Below are 27869 nucleotides of genomic sequence, written 5' to 3'. Positions count from 1 at the left end.
ATTTTGCATGGGGGGGGGTCATTTCATTTTTTTGTGTTGCTCAAAAGAGTTTTACTAGATTTTGTAGAGTGCATTACAGAGGAAACATGGCTTGATAGTAGCTGTGTGTTGGAAGCCATTCTTAAACATGGGTGCAGTGAAGAATGCGGCATGTTTTGTTTTGTTTTTTTACTGAAACATGCACATGATATAAAACAAGGCATGTTTATTAGATCTTAATAGTTTGATTTGACTGACCTTCCTCTCTTCTCCGTCTTCTTCGTTTGTGGTGCTCCACCAGCCTGAGACTCACGGCATCACCACGGGTGGCGTGTGCGTCCCTTGCCACTGCAACTCCTTCGGTTCTAAGTCATTTGACTGTGATGACTTGGGTCAGTGTCGCTGTCAGCCAGGTGTCAGTGGACCCAAGTGTGACAGGTGCTCACGAGGGTTCTTCAACTTCCAGGAGGGTGGCTGCACAGGTAAGGAGAAAGTCGCATCTAAATCATTGACAGTAAACTAAGAACTGCACTCAACAAGACCCCCACCCACACACACACACACGTTCCAAATAGGAAGTGACCGCCGGTCCCAAAAATCTGAAATCCCACAGACTTCTATTGAGAAATAAACAGCTATTACTCAGTCATTTTGTTCACCAAAATAACCATTCTTGTTCTACTACTTTTTATTAACATCTTCTTGTTGGTCCTAATTTTTTTTCAAAATAATTTTGCTGTAATGCAAGTTATCTAGTTATAAACTGCCCAATCAGATGCCTCAATAAAGTAGGTGGCCTTCCATTGAAATGGCAACCACTCTCTCCTGATTGGAGAGAGTGGTTGCCATAGAAATGGCATTTGGTTGGGACCGGAAGCAAAGCATGTTCTTTGGCGATTCGTCCAATTCTACATTACACACTCAATGATCTAAATGCATCCATTTTCTTAACCTGCTATATCCCGGTCTGGGTCATGGAGTTGCTGGAGCCTGTCCCGGATATTGTTGGGCAAAGGCGGCGTACACCCTGGACAGGTTGCTTAGTCTGTCATAGGGATGTCATCTAAACTAAATGAAGGGGGGAAAAAGAAATATTTAGTTTTTTTGTTTATTTTACACTTTATTATCCAATGAACGTATACCTGCTCTCTTTTAACAACACAAATACTCAAAAAACTAAAAAAATAATAGGATTTTTTATATTTGTATGAGTCATCATCAGGTTGACTGGTTGATTGACAGGTGCAATTTTGCTTGAAATAAAGGAAGTGAGTGAAATGGGTAAACTTGTTTTAGTGAAAGACTGTCTTTGGTTCATGAAAAATATTTTCTTCTTTCTCCTTCCTCTTCCTCCCAGCCTGCCAGTGCAGCCATGTGGGAAACAACTGCGATGCAAATACCGGACAATGCATCTGTCCTCCCAACACAATCGGCGAACGGTGCGACCGCTGTGCTCCAAACCACTGGGGACACGATATTACAACTGGCTGTAAGGTAAGCTCAGAGTAGTAACTGTAAGAACTAGGAATTAAAAATGTCTGACATTTTACGTTGAGCCATTTCTAAACCAGTTCTGAATATTGCTGTGTAGTGGATCCTCGTTTATCACAGGGGTTACGATCTAAATATAACGTGTGATAGGTGAAATCCGGGAAGTAGTCATCTTTAGATGTTACAAAACTCCTCACTAGACACTTCATCCACTTTTCTCAGACAAACATGAATCTTTTTACAAGCTTTTATTTTATTTCATCTCTTAGTTGAAGACTTTCATAGAAAAATAAGAAAGAAAAATAGAAAAAGGAAACATTCCATTGTGATAGAAGATTTATGCAAATCTAGAGAACTGAATGGATTCTGTGCAGGAGACCCGAGATCAACTGACAATATCTACAGCCAATCAGGATGCAGAAAACAGCGCACTGTTAAAAAAAATGCAATATTTTAAATTAAATATTGAGGAGCAATCTTATTATGATTGCCTCAGATATTTAGACACAAAGGAAAGTTTAATCTCATCAATCTTTGGTGAACAATTTATTTAATCAATCTGAGGTGACGTGTCTCTAGTTACTATGCGGTTTTATAGTCGCAAAGTGAAACGCACAAGGTTTTCTCTTAGCTGAGACTTTATGCCAAAGAGCAATAATCATAATACAAAAAATATAAAAAAGAAGGAAAATCTATTTCAGTCAATATTTGTTAGATTGCTTCAAAAATTGATCATTTGATGTACTAGATTGTTTAAGTTTTTTAATGTTTTGCCTATTGATAGGTTAACAGGGACTTTCTGACTTTGATATGCATCTTTTGTAATTTGGTATTTCTCCAAGGTATATTTTAGAGTATTTATGGGAATCACTTTAAAAACAGATGGCCAGAAAAGTCTGCTTTCCTTTGGATAGTGGATGTTTTTTCCTGGCTTATATTGCATTAACACAGCTGAGTTTCTTAGACCAGCAAAATGCCAATACTTTGTTCTTTTATGAGTCATCAAAATGACACGTTTTCCTTAAAAGCTTCTATAAGTCAATTGAGGTTTTTTTTGTACGTGATCTGTTTTATTTTTTAATTCTATTTAAAAAAAACTGTCTCCGGTTGTGCGGATGCTTTTCCTAGGAGTGTGGCTGTAACGTGGTTGGCTCGTTGAGCCAGCAGTGCAACATGAACACCGGCTGCTGCTCATGCCGCGAGTCCTTCAGAGGAGAGAAATGTGATGAATGTCAAATTGGATACAGAGACTTTCCTCAGGTAAATCGCACAGATTAACACTGTCTGTTCTAATGTGTCATTAGTGGAAAGTGTCTTCCCCTCCCATTTATTCATCATTTCCTCATCTTTTTCCACCTTGTCAGGTGCCAAAGAAAGTGAGGAACACATTATCAAATTAACAACAGACACCTGTTCTGGTGTCACAACGTGTCAGAGCAGAAGAAAATTCAGAAACAATAACTTATTTTGATGAATTTATCTAAATGTTACATGTATTTTTTTATAACAATCTACCATCTTAGGGAATCAGGCTTATCACACACGCAAACATTTAAAACTGATCCATCTGATAGTGACAACAGCAGAGTTCAGACAGAGAAAAACACAAATTCAAAAAATGTAGAATTTTATATTTTATACAATGGTCTAGATGGAAATTTGATTCTGATTGGCCGAGAGGTCATTTCTGAAATCCTGTTCTAGTGAGTTTTATGAGCTGAAATTCCAATTTAGGTAAGAAATAATCAAATAAATACCTGAAATCAATTAAACAGTGGCCCCTGAGTCTATACTATATGCAAGTTTAATTTTTTAATAGAATTATAGAGATTGAAACATTTTTTTTGGAAAGCCTGAGTATTCTATATGTTTGTCCTGGCCTAAACACCAGTCGGTATCCGGAACAACAGAAACTTGGAGCATAGATGGACGTACAGTATGTTATTCGAGTTGAACACAACAGCAAGACAGTAGAAACGATCTCTGTCCTTCTAATGGCTGTATGATGGACATGCCCATATATATATCAAATGTTTCCATCAACAGCAAAGTTGCCTTTGATTTTAAATACCGTATTTTCCATTGTCTAAGTCCCACCAGAGTATAAGTGACAACTGATTGAGCTGACTGGGGGGGGGTCACTGCTTCTGATTTGAAAGTGAAAAATCCTTCCAATGGAATGAAGTTCACTGGTTTCAATCAGCTATCATAAACTTTCCTTGTTGTTTGTTTTTTTTCTATCTGAATCTGGATTTTGTGTGTCCATGGTGTTGTTACAGTGCATACGGTGTGAGTGCAGCTTTGCAGGATCGGACAGCCAGTCCTGCGACATGGAGAGGCGAGTGTGTGCCTGTGCCGATCAAACAGGAAAATGTAGCTGCAAGGTACAGCAAACAAACACACAACTTCTTCTAAAAGTCAACAAAAGTTTGATTTGTGTTTTTAATGCAAGTTAAGTTTAAAGATCTTAATGTTGTTGAAGATAACTTGTTTTTGGTAATAAATCCTAGAGTTCAGATTTGAAATCCCAGAGTAGATTCAAAGCTATGTGCAGTTCTTCTGTATTCTTTCCATTACAATCTGTTTGTGGTTGTGCACATGTTTTACAGTGTATTATTTGACTGCAAGTGCTGAAACCGCAGCTTCTTCCATAGAGGAGCCTCCACTTACAGGCTTTTTTTTAAAGCTCCATCCCACACACATGAAAAAATATCCATGCATACATTTATATAGAAAGCTTTGCATATTCACAGAAGAGGCAGCTCATCTATCACAGAATATAACATCGCTCAATAAAATGTCTGAGAAAAAGAAAATGCAGCAAAATACTGCTTTTTGCTTAAACAGACGGTGAGAGAGTTTATCAAACAGCAGCCCCCACTGGCCTTGTAAATGACACAAAGTGCATTCCATACCATACAGACTTCTGTATGGTATAGAATGTCTGAAAAAGAAAAGTAATGCATCCATTCTGTGTTAAAATCTAGATTTTGAAGCTGTAATTAACGGTATGAAGGTTTTAGAAAAACGATCAATTCAAGCTTCTTTGATCGTTAGTAATAGCAATAATAGTAGCAACAATAAAAAAAGTTTGAAATATAGATTTTTGATTCTTTCATTTGCTGTTTTCTGCCCCCCCCCCCCCCCCCCCCCCATTTAAAATGTTCTAGTTCCGACCAGGGAACACATAAAAATTTGTGAATCCCTAAAAATTTTCAAAGCAATTATGAAGGGTGATATCATCAATAGCTAAAAGGAATGTTAACAAGATCCATTGATATGTATTTTTTCATGAACTTGTGATCATAATTGAGTGTTTTCAGTATTTATTGTAATTCTATAAAAAAAACTAAGGAAGTAAAAAACTAAGTAAGTAAAAAGAAAGAAGGGGCTTGGAATCTATAAGTTATTAATCCTTATCCAAAGTCCTTTTCAAACTTGTACTTCTGTTATGGTTTTTTTATTTGAACAGTTTGAAATAAATACATTTAATAATAAAAAAATACTTTCTGAAAGAGATGTAAAAACCCCAATAAAAAACAAAAATGGGAATGTGTGTTTAATGCAGTGCTAAATGTTGTTGTGTTTGCATTCCAGGTAAACGTGGAAGGCAGCAACTGTGATCGCTGTAAGCCTGACACGTTTGGCTTGTCTGCGAGGAACCCGCTGGGCTGCAGCAAGTGTTACTGCTATGGACTGACGCATTCCTGCACTGAGGCGCAGGGACTTATACGGATGTGGGTGAGTGGAGCTTTATTTTAGTTGAAACAAAAAGACCCTCCTAATAGTCTGTTGTAAATGATATGTACACATTTCTTGTATCTAAATAAAGTCTAATTTACCCACAGTGAAGCTTTATGAGCCATTTTAAATGAGGATTCTAGCTTGGTGGATATTAGTTTTGATTTTTGTCCCCCTGTGGTTCTTTGGTCCGTCGTGGATCTCACTTCTCAGCCAATTAAAAATGGTCAAAAATGGTACTAAATGTATGTGACTGAAGCTAGTTCATCTTGTTTTTGTTTTTTTAAAGTTGTGGTGTTTTTCTGGGATAAATCTAACTGCAGCTGCTTTTAGAATCTTAAATTGCATGGGAAGTGATTAGAAGAGAAGTTGATTCCACTGGAAACTTCTTTTTAGCTTATTGAGCGGATAAAGGTAAAATTACAAGAACCAATTTAAATGCTTTAACAAAAAATTAATATTTAATGAGTTTTTTGACATTGATAAAATAATTCTTTTTTGTTGTTGTTCCTTTTTTTAAATGAGTTCTACAAAAAAAAAATAGAACATTTTTTGGTCCCTTTAGGTTTATAAAAGCCACCATGATGGATTGGCAAACATTCACTTCATTGGAAGCTGCAGAGTTTCATAGTGGTGCAGCCGGAGGAATCTTTATCTGATCAACAAGTATTCACTTCATTTTTTTGTTGACAGAGGGGGAGGCAGGGAGGGATAACAGGGCAGAGAAAAAGACATTAAAAATGGAAAGTTTATTGGAAAAAGGGAGATTTTCTCCAAACCACTGAATCGTGAGATTACACTGAGTGGAGTGGGACGTACACACACACCAACGCACACACACACACACAGTTTCTATACCCAGACTTCACCCAAACACAATGCAAACACCTACACATACACAGAACTACATTAAGGACAGGACAGCGTGGTCTGTATAAATATGAGTTATTCTTCCTTGTTTACGTATTTTTTATTTAAAACTCAAAGATATTTTGGAAAAATTCTTGCTTCACCCTTATTTTCTCCCTTTTTTGTGTGTGCTTTGGATTTACCTGCATTTCTTTAAGCAATACTGAGGACAGAAGTTGCAAAGGCGGTTTTTCTATTTCATGTGTGACTACCTCTGCTGTTACCAAAAGCGTTTAAGCCATAATAACCCATTTAAGATTCTTAACTTTCAACCAAAAAGCATCAGCCCATAACACCTCAAATATCATTTCAGACACTATTCACAAACACCACTAACAGGTGAGTCTGAGACTCAGGCTGAAGCAGATGACCATATTTATTATGTATTTGTCCATAACAAATACTTAGGACTTAGTCACAACTGCCCTTTTATGGGTGGATAAGGCCGAAAAATACTCAAACCTGTACGAGGCTGGACAGTTTCAGATCAAAGATTGCTCGGTGAGCCCGTACCACGAAAATATTCAATAGTTTTGCCACTGAGTTTTGCTCCAGCAGGTGGGTCATAGCAAAGCTGTAGGGGTAACAAGGGAGAAGTAGGTGAGACGCATGTTTGTCGTATGGATTCTTTTCAACACACACTCCCAAATCCTGTAGACTGTGCAAGGGCCCCGTTAGTGCTCTTCACATGATATGAGATGAGACATCCTATGGGCACTTATGTTTCACCTGTACACCCATGCGTGCAGCATTTGCGCACCTTACTTATTACTAGCGTGTGATGTAAAGGTACCAGATAGCAGCATCACCAGCGTCCAACCTGCATTAGGCTTGCGAATACTTTACTATATACCTACCACACACACGACAATGGCGCGTTCCATTTTTAAGACAACCCTTAAGGTGATGGTCGTACAGACCCCATGAGTCATTCATTCAATCTAATGACATTGGGGTATGAAGGCAAACGTCTCTCCAAAGTGTCTTCATTAAGTCAAAATTTCCAAAATGTGGATTATTAGCACCATTGCCTGGGAGTAATGGGTGGCCACGGTGCAGAGGTAGAGTGGCCGACCTTTGGTTGAAGTGTTCGGTTTGTGTGTGAACGGGTGATAGGACTGTGACTGTAAAGTGCTTTGGGTAGTAATGCCGTATATGAGCATAGGCCATTGTTTTGTCTAAATGTGGGAAAGATATCCCATCACAAAAATATGTTGTGAGCAGTTTAGGATCATCCACTGAAAGAAAAATGCTGACTTTTTCATTTAAACAAAGGTCTTAAAAACTAAATCTGCTGTCTGGCAAAGTCAAAGAGTTTTGAACATTGACTGAGAGTCAGCATTATCAGAGGATAGAGAAAAGAGCAGACTTTGAGAAAAACTAAAGAAAAAAAAGAAGCAGTAGAGTACAAAACCCCTGGACATGTTTATACCTGATCCTTTCTTTTTACAGGGTTTATAATATAATATTTCATATAATATTAATATTTCATAGAGAACTACAGCAGCTAGAAGCTGATAAAAACAAGTCATTTCATGGACATACTTAAAAATTAAACATCAGTGTTTTTGTGTGTTTTTCTAACGCCATCCTAGCTAACACTGAAACCAGAGCAGAAAGAGCTCCCCCTGGTGGATAAATTCAACACGGTAAAGACCAGAAGCGGCGTCAGCTTCCAGCACCCTGAAATCATCGCTCGCGCAGAACAAGCTGCAGAAACTCTCTCCGAACCCTTCTATTGGCTACTGCCGGAGCAGTTCACAGGCTCTATGGTGGGAATGCCCTTTTATTTGTTTATGTGGAGTTTCATCTGTATTTTTCGGTACAGATCTGACTGAATGTACTCGTCTTCAGATCACAGCGTACGGTGGGCAGTTGAAATATGCGGTGTACTATGAAGCCAGAGATGAAACCGGCCCCTCCTCCTACGAGCCTCAGGTCATCGTTAAAGGTGGTCCAAACCACAACATGCTGATGTTTCGACACATCACGGGAATTCAAATCGGACAGCTCACACGGCACGAGATTGACATGACAGAGGTACAAGAAGTTTAACTTTGATTGCAAAAAAAAAAAAAAGAAAGCCTTTGTGATTTAGTATCAGACTTGCAAAGTGGGGGTGTTTGTTTATGTGTTTGTGATCAGCACGAGTGGGAGTTTGCAGATGGACGTCCAATGACTCGGGAGGACTTCATGGACATTTTGTTCCACGTTGACTACATCCTGATTAAAGCTTCTCATGGCAACTTGATGAGACACAGCCGGTAAAGCGCACATTGTTTGTTTTAAGCAATTTTCAGCAATAAACACAACGGAAAACAACAACAAAATACATAGATCTGTTAAATCAATTTAAGATAAGTCATAAATTGATTAAAACATTTAAAAGAATATGACATTATAGTTGCTCCTAATCATAAATAGACATATTTGCATATAAAATGATTATAGATAATGAAATAAAGTTTGATTATCCTGCCCCTATTATGTTTAACTTAACCTTTTTTAAATATAATGTGGTTCCTGATTATATGCTATTGATGAATCTAGAACTGCCCAACCTAACCAAGTTATTTTCATTTGTTTTGAATCTGGGCTTCAATAGTAAGAAAATGCATCTTGATTTGTGCGATCTGGAAGTATCCGCTGAACTGATGCTCTCCTCATGTCCACCAGAGTTTCAGAGATCAGTCTCACAGTGGCAGAGGAGGGTCCACGCTCTGAAGACGGCGAGAAAGCCCATCAGATTGAGAAGTGCGACTGTCCAGCAGGATACTCTGGACTTTCCTGTGAGGTAAAACCTTAATATGGAGGATGAGCAAATTTTTGAAAAAGATTTTACATCACCAGCTTGCTAGATGGTAAACTGAAGAAGTGTCAGATATGAACTATTTAATAGCTTATTAAATCTTATAAACTGCATATTTTTAGATTGTCTTTTTTTTCGAGTTTAAGTTCCCAAAGTCAAGCAGTAAAGCAAGTCAGTACATTTGTTACTTTAACTAGTAAGATTCTTCAATAGTCCTCTTTTAAAGCCTCCCAGATCCAAAGGCTGAAATCCTTATTTTCTAATTTTGTTTTCATCATCTGTATGTTAAAACATATTTTAGTTGATCACAGGACCAGTCTGCATCATATAATTCTGTGATTTTCAATTGAAGCATTTAGCTCTCAATTTGCAGGATTTGTAGGTAATCTGAATCCTCTTTAGTGAAACCAAACTCCTGCTTGAGGTCGAGAGGCAGACGCCACCTCCCCTTAATAAATACATTTTTTTTTAAACAAAGCTTATGTTTTAGTTCAGTCCAGCTTTCTGTAAGACTTTTAGTTATGTGTTTGGGCATTTTCCCTGCTGAATCTTTACTCTTGTTGGAATCTTCTGGTCTGAATTGATTTACCGTATAACATAACAATCTTTGAGAGTGGGGTCTAATTTGGTCGTTGTTTTATTCTTTATGAAATGATTATTATTTTAAATTTTATGTTGTTTTTTTTGGCTGCTGCTTGTTGCTGCTTTGTACAATAAACAAACAAAAATATATTAAATTAACTTTCATAAAACACATGTTTTTGGGTTCGCCATGGCTTAAAACAATATTTTTTTAAACTTAATTTGAACTGTATAAATGGAAATAAATTATGCTTTGAAAAACTTATAGAGGGGAGTAAAAAACGTAACTGAAAAAGTAATTTAAAAAAAGTAATCTAAAAGGTAGAATCCACCCCCCCCCCCCCCCCACCGTTTTCCCCCACTATTAGATAAGTCAAGTTTCTCAAAGACTTCTAATTTGCATTCAGTGTTTACACTCTAGTCTTGCAGGATTCTGTTTATTTATTTTTTTTAATAGGAGCCTGTATTAAATACCATTTCTTGAAGAAGTTAATCCTCACTAAGAATCTAGTTCACTTAGTTGTGATTTTTCTTAAAGCAGTAGGCATTCAGCTTGGTCCAGCTTCTTCTATTAAGCCTCAGAAGGAATCCAACAGTCAATCAGTCTTTGTGTGTTTGTTTTACACAGATGATGTACCGGTAGTTCTGGCTAAATCAGCACGACCTTGGCTCCCAAAAGAACATTTCTGTTGGGTTAACACTTAGTCAAAATCTTAAAGACTTACTCCAAAAAAAAAATCGGGGTTTTGGTGCTTTTAACATTTTCTGATGATGGAGGACATATATAAAGAAAATGAGGCTCAAAATGGCATTTCTGAGTTGTTCTTTATTCAAATCAATGTGAATCAGGAGTAGATGAAAAATTGCAGTTTAAAAAAGAAATGGCAGTTTTCATGTAGAAAATACTATGAGTTTGCCTCAAGCTCCTCCCTGCTCTGAACTCTCAGGAACGGGGAAGGGGGGCGGGATTGCTCCACACCAACATGACATGTTTTTGGATTTCTGGCTAAAAATGGAATAATCATAATTAGAAAAGCTCTGGGAACGCTTTTAGAAAAGACCCAAAATAATCGGAGTGGGTCTGTTTACTTCTTTATTTAGCTTGCAGTTCTGACCTATTTGATAGAAAATGAATTAACTATGTATAACTCACAAGCTGTAAACCAAATGGCTAACGGTAGCTAAACTTGAAACGTTCAGGTCTAGAGGCCTCGACTGACAGATGGCGGCTCTATTTGTAGCCGCTGTCGCTGCTAATAAAGTATTTTTAAAATGGGCGTTTAGTGCTAGCAGACGGAACAGATGGCTGTTTAAATGGACTCCATTAATTATTAGAGAACAGGAGAGAGCAAAGGGGCCTGTGTGCATGCAGGGGGATGTGTGTCTGTGCTCAAAACTTACTGAGGGGAATAACTCTTAATTGTGTGAATGTGTGTGAAGCGGAAACAGTGACCGGCAGGGATAATCATGCGGCTGCAGGAATGTATGCAGAGAAATATTTTAGCGTATAGAATAGTTTTGGGGGTCAGTGCGGCGACACGTGCTCCGCCACAGCCTTGTGTTTCATTTCTACCTCTACATTTACTGTTTTTTTGCAGGAATGCGCCGCAGGGTTCTACCGTCTCCGCACCGGATCGGCTGGGTCTTCCTCTGCGGCCAGAGTGCCCACCGCTGCTGGCATGGGCAGCTGTGTTCAGTGCCAGTGCAGTGGGCACTCCTCCACATGTGACCCTGAGACCTCCATATGTCAGGTGCGTATGTGTGCACACGCTCAGAGATGTTAGCTAGGAAGACTGAAGAGCTGTTGGAGCTGGAGTGTCCTGCTGAAATTCTTGGTAAAACTTCTCTTTAAAAAAATGGCCCCTATGAAGTAAATAGTGATTGGACTAAAGGTGGATTAAAGGGTGTTACTGGGTGTTATTCTTGCGCACTCAGACTCAGTAACACAGTCCCAACCTTTTTGCCTCATATCAATTTAATGTCAGACAATGGTTGCACAGAACAGCCGGTGCGAGACTGTGGTGGTAGTGTGGTCATAAGGGCTTTAACGCTGACTCCGTTTTCAAATCACCAAATCTCCAGGATTTGGTCTTGCCGTTTAATGTTGTGCGTGACACAGGTGGCGAAGCTGATTTCTTGTCAGAGCCCTGATGTGTCTGCGGTAAAGAGCAGTGAACTTTTGTTAAAAAGTTTCTTCTTGTCACTGCACACTTTAAGCATCACAGACGATAGAAAAGACGAAAGCTTCTTGAGGAATTTGTCTGGATCTGGTCTACTTTTTTCCCTCTTTTTTCTTGAAGGCTGACACAACAGGACAGTTGGAGGCAGACTCCCTTTCTCAGCCCAGATTTGAAAATGAAAAAAATAAAATAAAAAAAGATGCGGAACTAGGGGAGACGGGCTGAGTGGGGGAAACCTTTTATACTGAAACTCAAACTTCTGAAATTATGTGAGACTTACAGCAGATGACCAATCACAAAATTCAACTTTACTACCTTGTTTCAACCACTAGTTTCTGTGGCGGAGGGCCAAATTAGGAACTCGACATTAGACTGGGGGCCAGTTTTGATGAAAAATAATGGATAAACAGAAAAAGTTGTTTTTAATTACTTTAATGGCCAAGTGTCATTTGTATAGTTAACCGGGCCCTCCAAATGTTCTCCCAGTTGCGGTCGGAGGTTGCTGCCCACAGATCTCCTGTTCGTCTAGTATTTGTATCATTTGACATACTTCTTGAAACTTTTTCTTTTGCTCCGGACAAACAATGTCAGCTACTTTCCGCATACATTTTTTTTACAAACTCCTCGTCACTTAAGGGCTAGCTATGTTCCAAAGCCACAACATAGCTAGCTTCTGTCACAGCTTCACTGGATTTAGCCATTTTTGTAAACAGTATCTGCTGTGCAGCATAGCCTCGTTGTAGTTGTTGGAGCTTATTGTCGCGCTTCTCCCCGGTAAATCTGTCATAGTTTTTATGATTTGTCACAAAGTGATGATTTTTATTGAATTCTTTGAGCATTTAATGTACCTGCTTGCAAATAAGGCACAGGACTTTATCCAACCCCTTAGGTACTACAAAGTAAGCATTTGTCCACTTAGCTTGAAAGCACCTTTTCTCCTATCCAACACAACGTTTTTCCTCAAATGAACCTGTTCTGGCTCTCTATCTATCAATGGAAGGGTGGGGTCAGTTAAGATAGCACATAAATAATAAATCGTAAATCAAACAAATGAGCTTCCAAACATTTGGAGCGTTATCAATAAACATTCAACTTACCTGTTCAATTAAGTTTAGTCAGTCTGCTCTGTTGCTGCGTGGCGTTCACTTGCTGCTGCACTGTATGCTCACTTCCACTATAATCTCGTAAATTTACGAGTTTTTTCCCATAAATTTACAAGTTAAAATCTCGTAATTTTACTTTTTTTTTCTTTTTTTTTCTTTTTGCCCTTAAACTCCGTCATACTTTTGTAACCCCCTTTGATAAAAAAAATATGTGCTTTTTAACAGACACGCATGTATTTCATTGCAAACCTTTGGACACACATGGAAATCTCCAGGTAGACAAACAAAAACACAATGAAAGGATTTTTCTTCCTATTATGCTGCATCTTTTTTAACTTAAGGGATGCGTTTTAATGTGTAGTCTTTTATTCCACATTCCCTGCTTTCTAGTTTTTATATTTCTGTCAGTGTGTCTGCATTCTTTCTTCTTTGTTATCTCTCTTGCAGTTTTGTTTGTTTGTTCTTTGCAGAAGCTGCTTTTACATCTCTTTCAGTCTTGCCCGGATTTGATTATTTTCACTGGTTGCAGCAATTTGAGTTTCTCTTTCTTCCTTCCTTTTGTGTTTCTCTTTGCCTTCCAGACATTCCTTTTGAGCCCATTTCTATTTTGTTCCCCATAACTGCATCATTAGCATTTTCTAACTGAGTGGGCTAAATTGAAAAAGCTAAACGAGTTTGTTTCAGTGGTAATTAGCAGTAACGAGGAACACAGGAAGTTAATGGAAATGACTTGCCTCGTTAAGAGGCAACTTCCTGTTGTACCGGTTGATGTTCCCATCTTTAATAAACATGACAGACACATAAGGCATAACCCTGGGGATATGACGGGGCAGCAGCTGTGACTTTTTTATTGTATAGCTCTGTTTAAATTGTATACTCTTGTGATTGTCAAATGAGTCTACGTTTTTCCTCTCTGTGAAGCATTTTAGACTCTGCATGAGCAAACTATATTAGCACTCAGTTGTTACAGAATAATCTTGTGTCTTTATGAATTAATGAAGTCATGAATAAGCAGAAAAAAAACCTGAAAAACAACACCAGGTGAGAGAAATCATGCTGAGAAAATGGGTATTTTTGATGGGCTGCTCCCAAGGAAGCTTATTAAACTGAATGACATGTGGGATCATAACTGTCATCCAACCGCCAGCTGATGCTGATATGAAAAGGCTCGCTGCGCCTCGTTATGTCGGGCTGGAAGTGAGTTTAAAAATAAAAAACACCATTATTATGTGCTGTTGACAATAATAAAAGGTCTAGGTTTAAAAAATAATTACATACATACAAATATATAGATCTCCCACGGTTTAAATTCACAGTCCAATATTTTTTTAATCCATTTTCAAAGCACTCCCAGTGTTTTTATATTCATGATTTTGACATTTTTATCCTAAAATTTTAAAAAAGGACAAATACCTGTGTCGTTTTCTAAGACAGGTTGTGCAGAGCAGACGTAGTTCATTAGCTCAACAGCGCCACTCCTTCACCTCCTCATTGCTGAGAGCTCTCTGTTTACGCACTCTCCTGCAAGCATATTTTTGACGCCACAAATACAATCTCTTTTAAACTGCATTTTTCGTCTGCTCCTTTAAATAAATACACCAAAATGTTGAGCTGTAGGAATTCAAAAAGAGGTAGCGTTAGAATAAAGTAAACTTTCTCTAATGTTCTGTGTTAGAGTGAAAATTGTCATCCAAACCCAAATGCAGCAATTTAGGACTGACTTATAATGAAGGGGGGAAAAAAACATTTGTCCTGAATGATCACGCTCCTCAGGTCACACTATTGTGCAGGTAAAGAGATGCAGAATGTTTGAAAAAGAAAATGTTTGAAATAGGAAATAAATGAGAAATATCTAGTATACATCAATATATCAAATATTTAATAGAGCTGCAAGCAGCATTGTATGGCTCGCAGCCACTACCCACCCGGCGCCCCTTTTCTACCACCCTTCACTGTCTGAGCAGCCAGCAAAAAAATATTTGGCAAAAAAAAGGCATATTTAGGCAACCGTTCCAAGATTGACAAAGTGTTGGCATTATGTCAGCATCGACCATATCTGAAAAACACATTGCTGAAAATGCTAACTATGATAACTAGTCTAAAATTATTAACAGTGCTAGCATCGGATTCACCATCATCAATTCCAAAGAAATGACTTTAAATGTTCAAACAACTTTTTCCCCCTAAAATGTCCAAATTTGCCACATCATAGCCACCCCACCATAGGTCCTGTGGCCATCCCATAATAATTGTAAATCTTCCTTTAGATATCCTGAGAAGTGTGTTTTGGTTTCGTTTGTAGATTTTTGGTGGACAATTTCTCTTCCTGTGATGTCATCATTTCTGGGGCAGGGTTTATCACTGTTACATTCATTTTCATTGGGCACTAGGTGTGCGACAATTACGGGGAATTTTTGAGTATGTGGCAGGAACAATGTTGATGCATGAGCGCGCAGTAAGGACGGAAAAGAAGAATAAACAATGCAATATGGTTATTGCAGCCTTTCACTGCGTCAGCCCATCAATATCCACACCCATACGTCATTGCTTTTTGAAGGGTTAACATTTTATTTTTGTGCTCATATCTATGTCTTCAGAACTGCCAAGACAACACAGAAGGTGACCGCTGTGAACGCTGTATGCCAGGATTCTACGGCGTGGTCCGAGGTTCCTCGGACGACTGCAAACCCTGCGCCTGCCCCCTTCCTAACCCAGAGAATAAGTAAAATAAAGCTTCTGGTTTTAGTTTGTAATCAGTAAATCATTTTTTTAAACAATTTTGACCATAACTGGAGAGATTTCAGTGACAGTCTCTCCGTTTTAAGTTTCAGCCCTACGTGCATAGCTGAAGGACTGGATGACTACCGCTGCACCGCTTGTCCTGAGGGATATGAAGGAAAATACTGCGAGAGGTCAGACTCCCACACAGAAAAGATGATTTTGTGTGTAATGTACAGTAAGACAGCTTAATTAATTTATTCCTCTTAATGTATTTGGGTCAAAATTGACCTATTTTTGCACTTAAAACAGGTCAATTTTGACGCAAATACAAAATGAGGGTTAAGTTGTTTTTGTCACAACTGTAATTATACTTTTTTAACCTTTTTTTTAATGAAAACTTTTTGGTCACCAATTTAGATCTCTGAGTCTTTACTTATAAAAATTACCATCTTCAATTTTTGCACCCCGAGATCTCCTAGCCTACCTAAGAATTGCTGCATATTTGCTGACATCCATCGTTCATAAAAATATTTCAGTTATTTACTACATTCTTTTGATAAAAACCCTTACAGGAGAGTTATTGTTTCATTGAATCAAAGCATTTTTCATTTTATTGTTTTTTCTGTGTTAAATGAATTGAATTAATTGATAAGAGCGATCTCATTCTGTCATTTTAATGTTTAGATTCTTTTTTGTTTTTATTCATCCCCAACAGCCTTGGCACATCTTGGAGAATTTTAAGAAAAACATAAACTGTCTCTTTTTATCATTTACCCACTGTAGATGTGCCACCGGTTACCACGGTAACCCGAGGATGCCAGGTGGTCGCTGTGAGGAGTGTAAGTGTTCCTCTTGGGGAGCGCTTGCTGGACCATGCGACTCTGTAACGGGCCAGTGCCGTTGCAGGGTTGGGGCGTCGGGAACGTCATGTGACCAGTGCATGGATAGGCATGTGTGTGGACCTGCTGGAATCATCTGTAAGACTAACAACTTCATTCAAAATATTTGTTTTATCTACATTTTTTTCTAGTCCCTTATTTTTAAATCATTCAGGAGTTACTCGAAAACATAAAAACCATAATATACCCAAAACTATTAGGGATGTTAATGAATTGAAATTGTTTTAAGTGAAAAAAATGTGGGGTTAAACAGGCTCAGATGATAAGTTTATGAATATAGGAAAAAAGAAAAAAAATCTGAATTTACGTGTTAAAAACTGAGTTGATCAGCCTATTTAGTTTGAGAAGTTGAATAAGTGCACTTTTTTATCTTCTAGATAGTCACACATCTTTAGTGTCACCAAATGTTGTGATTTTTAACTTTATTTTCCCAATGAAATGCAAATCAGATGCCACATAACTTGTTGCCATTGGAGACGGGAGATTCTGGCAGAAGTCAGTTTGAAGTCATTGAGAAAATAATTTCAATGTCATTTGGAGCTAATTTAAACTTAATACGACCATAATGGCAGAGCAAATTTGGTTCCATTAGCACGTCTAGAGGTAAGTGCATGCAATCAAGAAGGAACATGCAAGAAAGGGTCGAAAGACAGAGGCTGATGTGAAATTGCTTGCTGTCAGGTCAGTAAGAAAATTGCTTGCTCGCGTCTTTATGTGTTCAGTCACACGACGTGTGTTCTTAAATTGGCAGGACGAGTGCTTCGGTGCGCCCCGACACCAAACCACTCACTTCTCCATACCCGCCATAATCATAACCTCTGGTTTGGATGTTTTTCACAGTGGTGCAAATTAAATGTTGAAAAACACGTTTACATGCTTAGTCTCTCTGCTCTGCTTTCAGATATTGTACTTGTACTGTGATTTGAGTGCTTTCCATGTAACAAACCATCAAAACTTTCTTCAAACCATACAGAGAAATGTGTTTGTCTCTGTGGATTGTGCATCAGCGTGTGTGTATTTTGCCGTGGTGTGAGCTCATAATGCCTGGTTTTGCCTCCCTGTGATGGATTTCACGCATCAGCAAGCTTGCCTTTTCAAAGCCAGAACCACTTGGATAGTAAAATACAAGCATGGCCCACAATCACAGCCATTTGCGTCGATGAGGCGTTGGACAAACAGGAATTCAGCTCAAAAGACGTGTATTTTTTTGTTCTATACAGCTAAAATGAAGCACTAAATAGCAACACAATTTCCTTTTCCCCCTTTTTAACAAAACAGATAACTGTATGTTCTTGTTTCTTTCTGCAGCCTGTGATGACGAGTGCTCTGGTTTGCTGATAAGTGATATGGATCGCTTGTATCGCATCATTACCGATGTCACTCTGACAACACCCCTCCCCCCACCTTATAAGGTGTTGTACCGCTTTGAGAACATGACAGACGAGCTCAAGGTAAATATCTGTAATGCCCTTAAAAAATGATTGTTGTTGTTACGGCACAGATGGCTACATAGACACACCATGCAATACTTGTATAAAGAAATTCCAAAAGCAAACTTATCAGTAAAAGAGTGGGAACCCCAGCAAAAAAAAAGAAGAGGAGAAAGCAGGTTTGGAACAATGGACGGTCGGATTCTGCCTGTTCTTTGTGCATAACAAAGCTCGGAACCAAACCCAAAAAACATGGCTGCCCGTTACTTCCACTCACATGGGAAAGAACGCTGTTTGAATAAATGGTTCCAAGCTTGTAGCCCAGAAGAACCAACTTGGATGTCCCTAAATACGACATGCCAGTCAATTTTTTTTTAGGAAAAAAGGGGTGAAAATTAAGGCTGTGTTCATTGATAAAAAACAAATCTGCTCACACAATAGTCAAGTTTGTGACAGTCTTTAGATTTGAGGCTAAGTCAAAAGTGTCCCCACCACATTTCCCAGAGGTTTTAGAAAACAGACTTTTGCAGATTGTCTATTATCCATTTTTAAACCTTTGTTGAATGTTACTGGTACTAAAAATAACATGAATAAGAACAGGTTAATCTGTCATGTCATTATACTATGTGGAGGTGGGAGGATTATGATGTGGGCTCTTTTTTTTCCAAAGTGTTTCAGGGCACAAGTCTTTGTATAAAATATAGGAGTTTTGTTCTCATTGTCTAATTTGGGTTTTGTAAATTCAGACAGCTTTTTTATGTTGAAAAAGAAAAACTGCATCACCTGAAATGGAACGGAAGTTTTTAAAAATATATAATAGAATGATTTACTAAATCATTACAATTTTATATCAACTATGCAAGCCCTCACATAGAAACAAGTATCACATGGATCAGCATGGATGTACACTATATTACCAAAAGTATTTGCTCACCTGCCTTGACTCACATATGAACTAAAGTGCCATCCCATACATATATGTACATATATATGTATATATACCGTATTTTCCAGACTATAAAGGCCTGTTCACACCGGGACGAATTTCGCCGGCGATTTTCGCCGACGTTTAACGCCTCGTGACTAAACAAAGGGCACCAATGAGAGTGTGCACACCGACGCGAAAAAACGCCACGCGCTAAAGCGTCAAAAAAAAAAACGCCTCGGGTTCGTTTTTTTTTTTCGACGCGTTGCGTCGAAATCTATTCGACCAATGAGAATGGCGCTTTTGCACACGTGTCTGGAGCTTCTGAAGTTACAGTAAAACACAACTTGGGGGCGCTCAAACACAAAACTGCCTTACTGAGCACACATACCAGCGAAGAAGATAGACGCCAAGTAGCGTCTACGCTGCCGCAAAGAAATAATGACGGACATTCTAAAATATCCCCGAACCAAGCACCAGTTGGAGCTACTGATGCTTGAAATATTCATGTTTTCTTTGTATTATTCTGACAAGCGCGTAAATACTTGCTCTCTTCTTCTGAGTGAAAAGCGACTTTAAGAATCGTAAAGTTGCGCAGCGCCACCTTGTGTACAGGAGTATTTCTGTTTACATTAAGCGCCATCTAATGTCAGGGAATGAAATTGCATGTTCGCTCGGCTCACCGTCAGCGAAAATCGCCTGGGTGTGAACACAAAAAACGTGGCGAAAAACGCTGGCGAATAACGCCTGGCAAATATTCGTCCCGGTGTGTACGGGCCTTTAGTCGCACTTTTTTTCATAGTTTGGCAAGGGGTGCGACTTATACTCCGCAGCGACTTATATTAGAAATAAATTGAAATAAATACATTGTTAACCCTCCTGTTATGTTCATTTGTGAGGAACAGAGATGATGTTTCTGGGTCAATTTGTTGTATGAGGTATGTTAAGTGTTAAGAGGATGTTAAGTGACTCAGAGAATCAGCAAACTTTTTTTTACAGTAAGATCTTGAAGGCTAACAACATAATATTCTATTTTCCAATGATTTCATAGATTCAGAAATGCAATAAAAGTGAAAACTGTTTCTACAAATACAGGATGAAAACAGAGTAATAGTTGGCCAATGATGCTTCATGAAAGGAATAAATAAATAAGTTTGAGAAAAAATTACTGTGAAATTATTAGATAAACAGTCTGCTATGATTGTGTCATATAAGGTTGTGAAAGTTAAAATGCGACTTATAGTCCAGTGCGACTTATCTGTGTTTTTTTCTACTTTATAATGCATTTTTGGGCTGGTGCGACTTATACTCCGGTGCGACTTATAGTCCGGAAAATACGGTATATATATTTTTTTAAAGAAAATATATATAATACCAGGTACCTGTTGGTGCTTGTACCACAAAATGCACGATTGGCAGCTTTGCTCTATAGAACAAGTCGTTTGTATAAGCTGTATACCAAGCGCTGTGATATTCAGTCTTGTGCGTTCGGAGCTGGAATTGTTAAGATTAATCCAGAACTTTACTTTTCACTTCTTTCATCTCCCCTCTTCTTTCCTCCCTAAAGCACATGTTGTCACCTCAGAAAGCTCCTGAAAGATTACTGCAACTCGCCGACTCCAACTTGGGATCCCTGGTTGTTGAGATGGACCAGCTGCACAGCAGGGTACAAACCTCATTCTCCAACTGCATGCTAGTTTGGTTCTTTGATGGCTTTTGCCTCTTATTTACTGTCAGTTTGTCGTTGCAGATCTAGACAGCAAAGAACATCAATGTTTTGTTCACAACACTTTTGCCAGGCCTGCATTAACCGAATAAAGATCTCCATTTAAAGTTGTTTTTAAAGCAATCCCTGTTAGATTTGAACATTTAAGAAAAATATTAAGAGAGAATTTTTGTTTTGTTTCCTAAAGGTTTATGTTTTTAATCTAAATCACCCCTGACATCCTCGCCCCATTTCATACCACCAGCTGTTAACCACAGTACTTGCACACATATATTTTTACATGGAAATATATGAAACCAGTTTTCACAATCTCAGTTATCAACCAAGGTGGTATCTAAAGCATCTTTTATATTTATGCATACCATAATCAAGACACAGCCGATAAACACGGCTGTTAGAACAGATCTATTTATCCATTTTCTAAGCCCACTTTATACCTTTCAGGGTAATGGGGTTGCTGGAGCCTATCCCATCCACGATGGGACACACTCTGGACAGTTTGCCAGTCCGCCGCTAGGTGTTTAGTGGTTTTCACTCTTGCCTCACAGTAAAAAGGCCCTAGTTTGAATCCCGGTTTGGAATTTTCTGTTCTGAGTGTTTGAAAACATTCTACTCTTTTTTTTTTTTTTTTTTTTTTTTTACCTCTGCACACTCACCTGCCCTTTTTTTTTTACGTCTTATTACCTACATTTTTTAAATAAAACAATTACATTTGCAGAGTCTTGACTGAGAATAAGCTAAAATCAAAGATTGTTTTGATCTGAGACATCCAGACAAGTGAATAAAGTTCAACCTTGACGTTTCCTGACAGTGAGACTATCCTCCACATCCTGTGAATGCATGTCTGTTTAATAAAGCGTGTCAGGTCGGGGAAAGTAAATCTTCTCGTGTCCCTGATAAGCTGAGCGCGAAAGTGTGTAAAGTTTTCTTCTTCTGTCAGAAAGTCATCAAAGTTTGTGTTGCACCAAAACATATTGATGTCTCTTACCTGTCATTCTTTTGAATATTGTGCACTCTTTGCTTTTTTCCCCCTCCTTTTCTTTTTCACCCAGAAGTCAACATCTTCATTTATTTAACACTTGCTTATTATTTTATGGTGCGCCCGTTTGTTTTTAGGCCACTAAGGTGTCGGCTGATGGAGAGCAGGTAGTAGATGATTCTGACAGGATTCACAGACGAGCCGAGGATTTAGAAAAGTTCATCAAGGACACACTGCTTGGAGCCAAAGGTGAGGTAGATTAACACCAACTGTCTTTGTCTGGTTGGGGGTGGTACCTGCTGTGGGTTCAGATCTGACTTCAGTTATTTTGGAATGGTGTAGTGGGTCATAAAAATCCAGGAAAATGAGATTAGAAGTGAAATCAAACGCAAAAAGAAATTATGGCGGTGTTGTATGGCTGTAGGCAGTACGAGCCCTCGCCACACCCCTGCCCTCGCTGGCTAAGCGGCAGCTACATGCCCCTCACGCCCCTCACTCTCCTCTTCTGCCCCAGCCACCCTGGAGTTGTATCTGACAAATTCATTACAAAAAAAAAAATGTTCTTCAAAAATGATGGCTTTTGCTTTTTATTTTCATGGTGAACCGGTGTATGTCATTTTTCCAGTGATTGGCAAGAGTAACATTTTTGGATTTCCTTAGCAACTGAGGTTTTTCGATTACTGCGACCGTATTCCTAATATGTTCATATGTCATATCATACCGCTCAACTTAAGCCAAAGATTCATATATTAAATTTTCACAATACTCAACAGGAAAACGCCACTGTTGTGAGTGAGCTTGTCGTACAAATGCTGTTCAAAATCTCCAAACTTTAAATCCAACATTTTTTTTTCTTCCCAATGATGCTCAAGAAGTTAGGAGGCCATAGACTGAAATCCAGAAGTTTAAATGTGTAGCTTTTTTCTTTTATATATTCAAGATGGCAGCCTCTTCCCGAGGTCAAAGGTCAACAACACTTCAGTGGTGGCTGTAGACTTAAGTTGGGGGTGTGAAATTTTGTGAAGATTGTTCGAATAGAAATTTTCCTTGACCATTTTTTGCAAAAATGTGAAAATTGTCACACTGTGCTACAAAATGAGTACCAAACTGTAGGTCCTGTGGCCATCCCATAATAATTTGAAAAATTCCTTTGGAAAAATCCTGGTTTCATTCCCTTCCCTTTGATGTTTTTGCTCCATTCATCTTTTTAAATAGTTTTAAATAAATGTATTTTCTCAAATGTAGTTAATTTTGAGGATGTGGAGGGGCGACATGTTCACTCAGAGGCAGAGCAAGACATAAGAATTGCAAAAGCAATCTGGCGTTATTAATTCATCGTATTAAAAAAGAGGAGTTATTTTTTACTGAAACCTTAGGAATTTTTATCTAAGAAACTGCACTGAATTTTAAGCTGATGGTTTTTTTTCCTCTTATTTTCAAATTTAACATTTGTCTTTGTAAACCGAAGCAAATTTTCAGATCCCGATGACCTCTCGCCTTCTTTATCGCGAAGCATTTGGGGGTATGATGGCACTTTTGGATGGGTACTTTTGAAAAAACACCAACGTCCTCTTTGCCAAAATTGAAATAACTTTTTACTTTGATTTATTTTAAACTTTTTTTTCCGTACCTTCCAGGAAAAAAAGTTACTAAACCAACACTTTGTGACTGGCTGTGATGAAAGCGTCTTCTCCTTGTTGCTTGCAGCTCTCTGGCCATCTGCCTAATCACAATGTGATTATGTTGTGTGTGTGCGAGCGTCCGAGCGAATGTGTTTGTGTGTCCCTGAAAGAGGAAAAGGGAGAGACTGTTGCGGCTCGCTGGATGATTGAGAGTAGCAATTAGAGACTTAATTAGTGGCTATCACAAACACACACCTCTACACACCAGATGCACAAACACTGATGCCGGCGTGTTCCTACAACCGCACACACGATCTAAAAAATAAATAAATAAGACGTCCGCACTGCCTCTGCGATGTGTGTCCGTGTTTACCAGATATCATAATATGATTCCATCCACGTTTTAAGTGTTTAATTGGTTTTTAAATCCCACTGTGTAATTATACGGCTCCGACACACATTCACAGACTCGTGCACATGCTCACTCAGGAGCAGCGTGCACACACACGTGCACGGCAGCTGTTCATTAGCATGATGGCCTTGCTGGCTCTAATCACTAAATGTTTATATTTCAAATGAGAGAATATGCTGCATTGTTGCAATCACACAGAGCACAAACACCCACACACACACATCAGGCATTCAGATTTAAGCAAATGTACTAAAAAAAATGTTCCTTTTAGATATTTAAAATTGACCGTTGTAGATAAACACTGGGACCTGATGCTGTTGCCATCTGATGCCAAATCAGCGGTTAATTGCAAAGTTAAGGCAAAAGCCTATTTGACACAAAGAAACTGTTGCACAAAGACGGTTCAAGTCAGTGTCTTTGTGTTTTAAAGAGAACAAAATCGCTGCATCTCGTGTGTTCTCAGATTTGTTAGCATGTGGCGCTCTCTTGCCCACCATAAATTTTTATTTCCTTGCAGCCTGCACGTCAACAACCCAGGTACCACTACATCCCAGCAAACAAAAACTTTAGCTTAATTTAATTTCTTTTGATTTGCAGAAAAACATCAGTTTGTAAATATTTCAATGTTAATCACGACCATTAAAACTATTGACTGTTTATGAGAATTGGGCTGAGTGAGTGTGACCTCACCCATAAAAAATGACTTACATTTGGCTCCAACCAAATGAAGCCAATTCAGTCGCCATTTTTTTTCACAATATGGTCATCGCCATGTAGAAACCAGACGAGCGAGTACATAGGGGTTTGTCTGAGTCATTGTTTCTAAAGCAACTACTCTGGCCAATCAGGAATGAGCTTGTTAGACGCCCCTATCAGTTGAAAGTGGGCTACACAAAATCTGTATATCAAATGTTGGATGTGGGATCGCCTGCTTTTACTGAGGCTTCTAATTGGACAGTTATAACCTGAAAAACTTACACTATAGTTCCACTTCTGTTTATTTTTCTATAGACGTTAATGGGATTTTGGCCTCTTGAAGCCAGCAGGCACTTCCTGTTTGGAAAACCAGGAGGGAGGGGTAACGCAGTCCAGTTCACATGGAGTCAATGGGCTTAAACCACCAAAACCTAACTCCTGAGTTTTACCCATTTAGGTGTGCGACAATCTTATACAGTCAATGGTTTTACCCAATTCAGTAAAAAAAAAAAAAAAAAGCAAATAGAGAAACAAATAAAGGTAAATAAAAAATATGTTTAAGGAAATTGATGATTGTTTTTGACACCTTTGTCTCTTATTATGACTTAATCTGCAACTGCACTGCCCTCTGTGTAACATGCGTCTTTGTGTACATCCAGACCTTCAGCTCAAGGCTGCTGAACTCAACAAAACCCTGTCGAGGAAAGATGGAACTCCAGACAAAAGCCTGAGTCAGATGAATGAGGAGATCCAGGCCATGCTGGAAGAGATGAGAAAGCGACAGCTTGGACGAATGAAAATAACTGCAGATGAGGAAAAGGAGTATGGAAATACACTAAAATACACTGCACCTGAGTGGTTTGCAACCACTTACTCCTGTAGCTTATCATCAACACATCATTTTCTAGAAAAACGGAAAATAATGCAGAATTTGCATATTGCTAAAATATGTCCACTTTGAATCCTGGAGAATCCCTAAATACTTTCATCTCTCATATTCTCTCCTCTTTTGCCACCAGAGACTCCAGTGCATAAATCTAATGCACATCCTGAAGCTATGTTTTGTTGATGTTGTAACAAAGCATGTGTTTTTTTTCTTTGTTGTTTCTGTCCATTTTTACTTTGTCACTCTCAGTTATTGGCATTTGTTGGAATAAGCGATCTATTCTATTGCATCTTGCCCCCCCGTCCGTCTCATTCAGCAGTAAATGTTGACGGATTCGATGAGTTAATTAAAGGCATCACCCCAGGGCCAGAATGGAGACACAAAGATGCAAGAACATGTAGTGAGATGGAGAAACAAAAGAGAAAGAGAAAGCGACACAGAAATTGAACGACCTGCCTTATTGTTGATTATTTGACAAAACCAATGTGGTACATTATGAACAAGTGCTGCAAGGACAAAAGCTGATAAATTGAAAATTGAATGAAAAAGGAAAGAATTGTTATTTTCTACTAGTTTGGTTATTGCCTATAAAAAAAAAACATAATTCTTTTTAAATCAGTTTAAAGTTGTTTTTTTTAAGAGCAAAGCACAAATCAAATGTACTAAAGAATTTTTTCTGTTCTTTTAGTCTCGCTGAGGAGTTGCTTCAAAAGGTCAAACGGTTATTTGGTGACCCCCATCAGGCCACAGAAGACCTTAAAGCTGAGGTGACCATAACTTTTCTTGACAGATTTATTTTTTGCTTCAGTTGTTATAAATGATTGAGGTAATTGGGTATCTGCTTCTCGGCTTTCAAAGATAACAAAGAAGCTGTCCGACCATGACGAGAAGCTCCAGGAGGCCCAAGATCTTCTAAATGAGGCCCAGTTAAAGACCAGACAGGCCGGCTTGGTTGCTAACCAAAACCTGGCCAACCTCACATCTTTGGAGGTGCGATAACTCATCAGTTCTGCATTCTTAAGAACCAAATCAATACAAACTAGAATTTTCTTGGCTATTTACTTATAAAGTGAAACCCCAAGTAACAGTTCAAATAACCCGCTGGTTTTTTCACACTAAATGACAAGCAAAGTCTTTTTTAGGCATTTTCCTTTTAAAATATTGGTTTCAAATCATTGAACTTCCTTCAATCTGGTTGTGGGGGCTTAACCGGGATGCACACATAAATCCTGGAAAAACATTTTTTTGACTGTGGCAGACTGATGTAGTGAAAAATAGAGCCTTTTAATCTAAATCTAAAACACTGCAGACTCAACATTCTTCATTTCAAACTACTGACCATTTAGAGTACACAGTAGTGCCTATAATTAATGGTTTGTTTATCTGCAGAGGAAGCGAGCTGCAGTGAGTGAGATAAAGGAAGACGTACAGAAGGTCTTTGGAGAAAGTGAACATCTACTTGAGGAGGCAAATGGACTCTCTAATAGCATCAACGAAGAGTTACAGGTACACCAACTCTTCTTAGATTCTTCTTAGAACCAATTCTTAGAAGTTTTGTCTTTTTTTAATGTTAAATGTAATCCTACAAAACACAGAAGTGAAATGTCCGTTTGAGTTTCTGGACTCTGTCTGCAGGATTTGGAGGAGATGGGGCGAGAACTCGGTCCACTTCATGATCAACTGGATGATAAAGTCAGACCCCTCACAGGTGGCCTGAGCGACGGCAGCCTGGCTAACAGCGTGCACGAGGCGGAGCAACATGCCAAAGAGCTAAATGAATCTGCAGCCATTTTAGACAAGTGAGTACGTATAGGACTAATGTGTGGAGGTTTAGGGTAGTTTAGACCCACAGTGGAAGGTGTACTAGGGTCTTTAGGTGAAATACGTCTTTTAATCACTGTTTCTTTGACAGTTTCTGCACAACAGCAGGAGTTCATTAGAAATTCACCTGTTGTGGGTGAGACTTAAAGAGTCAATTCAAAAATAAAACATGTAAAATGTTGACTTTCTTTTGGTCAAAACAGCTCTCAGATTTCACAAATAAAAGTTTGACCTTAACGTGTCCCTAGCATACTCAAAATTTGAAATAAAAATGTAAACATCAAAGTTTCCTAAATGTTAGTCTTAGGTACAATTACCAAAAAAAAAAAAAAAATCTATTAAACATCTTTATTATCAGCCAAAAAAATGCTACTGGATTGAATCAAAGTAACTCTCACTTAAATCTAAAAAGACTCACCCAGTGATGAAACAAGTTGAAGTTCTGACCCAGTTTGATGTCCAATTGAGAAAAAAAAGAAGAAAAAAAGAGAAATATATATATCCTTGTTCCATGGAATTGTAATTCAATCTCTTTTGGTCATGGCTGACATTAGGAGAGTATACTCTAAAGGAGACTGCAGGAAGGAAAAGGTCAAATATTCCACTGCCTTCCTCCAGACCCATTCAGAACCTGTCTGCCACCAACACCAAACCTTTCCAATTTCCTGTTGCCAAACCTTTTCCTGTCAGCGCAATATGGCTACAGGAAGTGTAAATATGTGCTTTCAAAATAAAACTACATGAAACATTTTCCATTGCGGTTCTTTCACAGATTTGTAGTTTTACTTCCTATTATTCAATAATGAAATATATTTAGAATGTCTTAAGAATTCTAGATTCTCATGTAGGATATAAAAAATGTATTTAATATTAATAATCTTAAAAAAGTGAAAGAAGAACCAATTCTGTTTTGGAAATTTATCCTCAACTGTTTTTATAAACTCACATATTTTTCCTT

General features: G+C 38.4%; 1 protein-coding gene and 1 long non-coding RNA gene across 6 annotated transcripts in view; one reads left to right on the top strand and one right to left on the bottom strand.

Moving 5' to 3' along the window:
• lama2 (laminin subunit alpha 2) overlaps positions 1-27869 on the top strand; it is a 112905-nt gene that overhangs the window by 54917 nt on the left and 30119 nt on the right. For 4 of the 5 annotated variants that reach the window (XM_023952768.1, XM_023952772.1, XM_023952770.1 and 1 more), the window contains 21 exons: positions 281-461; positions 1337-1473; positions 2599-2730; positions 3750-3854; positions 5068-5211; positions 7716-7892; positions 7975-8160; positions 8266-8384; positions 8797-8914; positions 11110-11262; positions 15392-15516; positions 15620-15706; positions 16299-16492; positions 17723-17865; positions 20337-20435; positions 21612-21723; positions 24864-25026; positions 25779-25857; positions 25949-26080; positions 26480-26596; positions 26726-26889. In XM_023952768.1, coding sequence (XP_023808536.1) covers positions 281-461; positions 1337-1473; positions 2599-2730; positions 3750-3854; positions 5068-5211; positions 7716-7892; positions 7975-8160; positions 8266-8384; positions 8797-8914; positions 11110-11262; positions 15392-15516; positions 15620-15706; positions 16299-16492; positions 17723-17865; positions 20337-20435; positions 21612-21723; positions 24864-25026; positions 25779-25857; positions 25949-26080; positions 26480-26596; positions 26726-26889 — 2867 coding nt within the window. The remainder of the gene's footprint in view (positions 1-280; positions 462-1336; positions 1474-2598; positions 2731-3749; positions 3855-5067; positions 5212-7715; positions 7893-7974; positions 8161-8265; positions 8385-8796; positions 8915-11109; positions 11263-15391; positions 15517-15619; positions 15707-16298; positions 16493-17722; positions 17866-20336; positions 20436-21611; positions 21724-24863; positions 25027-25778; positions 25858-25948; positions 26081-26479; positions 26597-26725; positions 26890-27869) is intronic. The other variant, XM_023952771.1, reaches the window with a different exon arrangement.
• Positions 368-27863, bottom strand: LOC110017732. Its single transcript, XR_002293229.1, has 3 exons — positions 27330-27863; positions 932-1047; positions 368-453 (listed from the first exon to the last, which is right to left on the bottom strand). It is a non-coding gene; the product is annotated as an uncharacterized LOC110017732 (long non-coding RNA).

Source organism: Oryzias latipes, chromosome 24 (assembly GCF_002234675.1).
Source record: "Oryzias latipes chromosome 24, ASM223467v1".
Lineage (NCBI taxonomy): Eukaryota > Metazoa > Chordata > Actinopteri > Beloniformes > Adrianichthyidae > Oryzias > Oryzias latipes.
The sequence above is the reverse complement of the archived record's forward strand: the minus strand, read 5'-3'. Positions and strand labels throughout refer to the sequence as shown.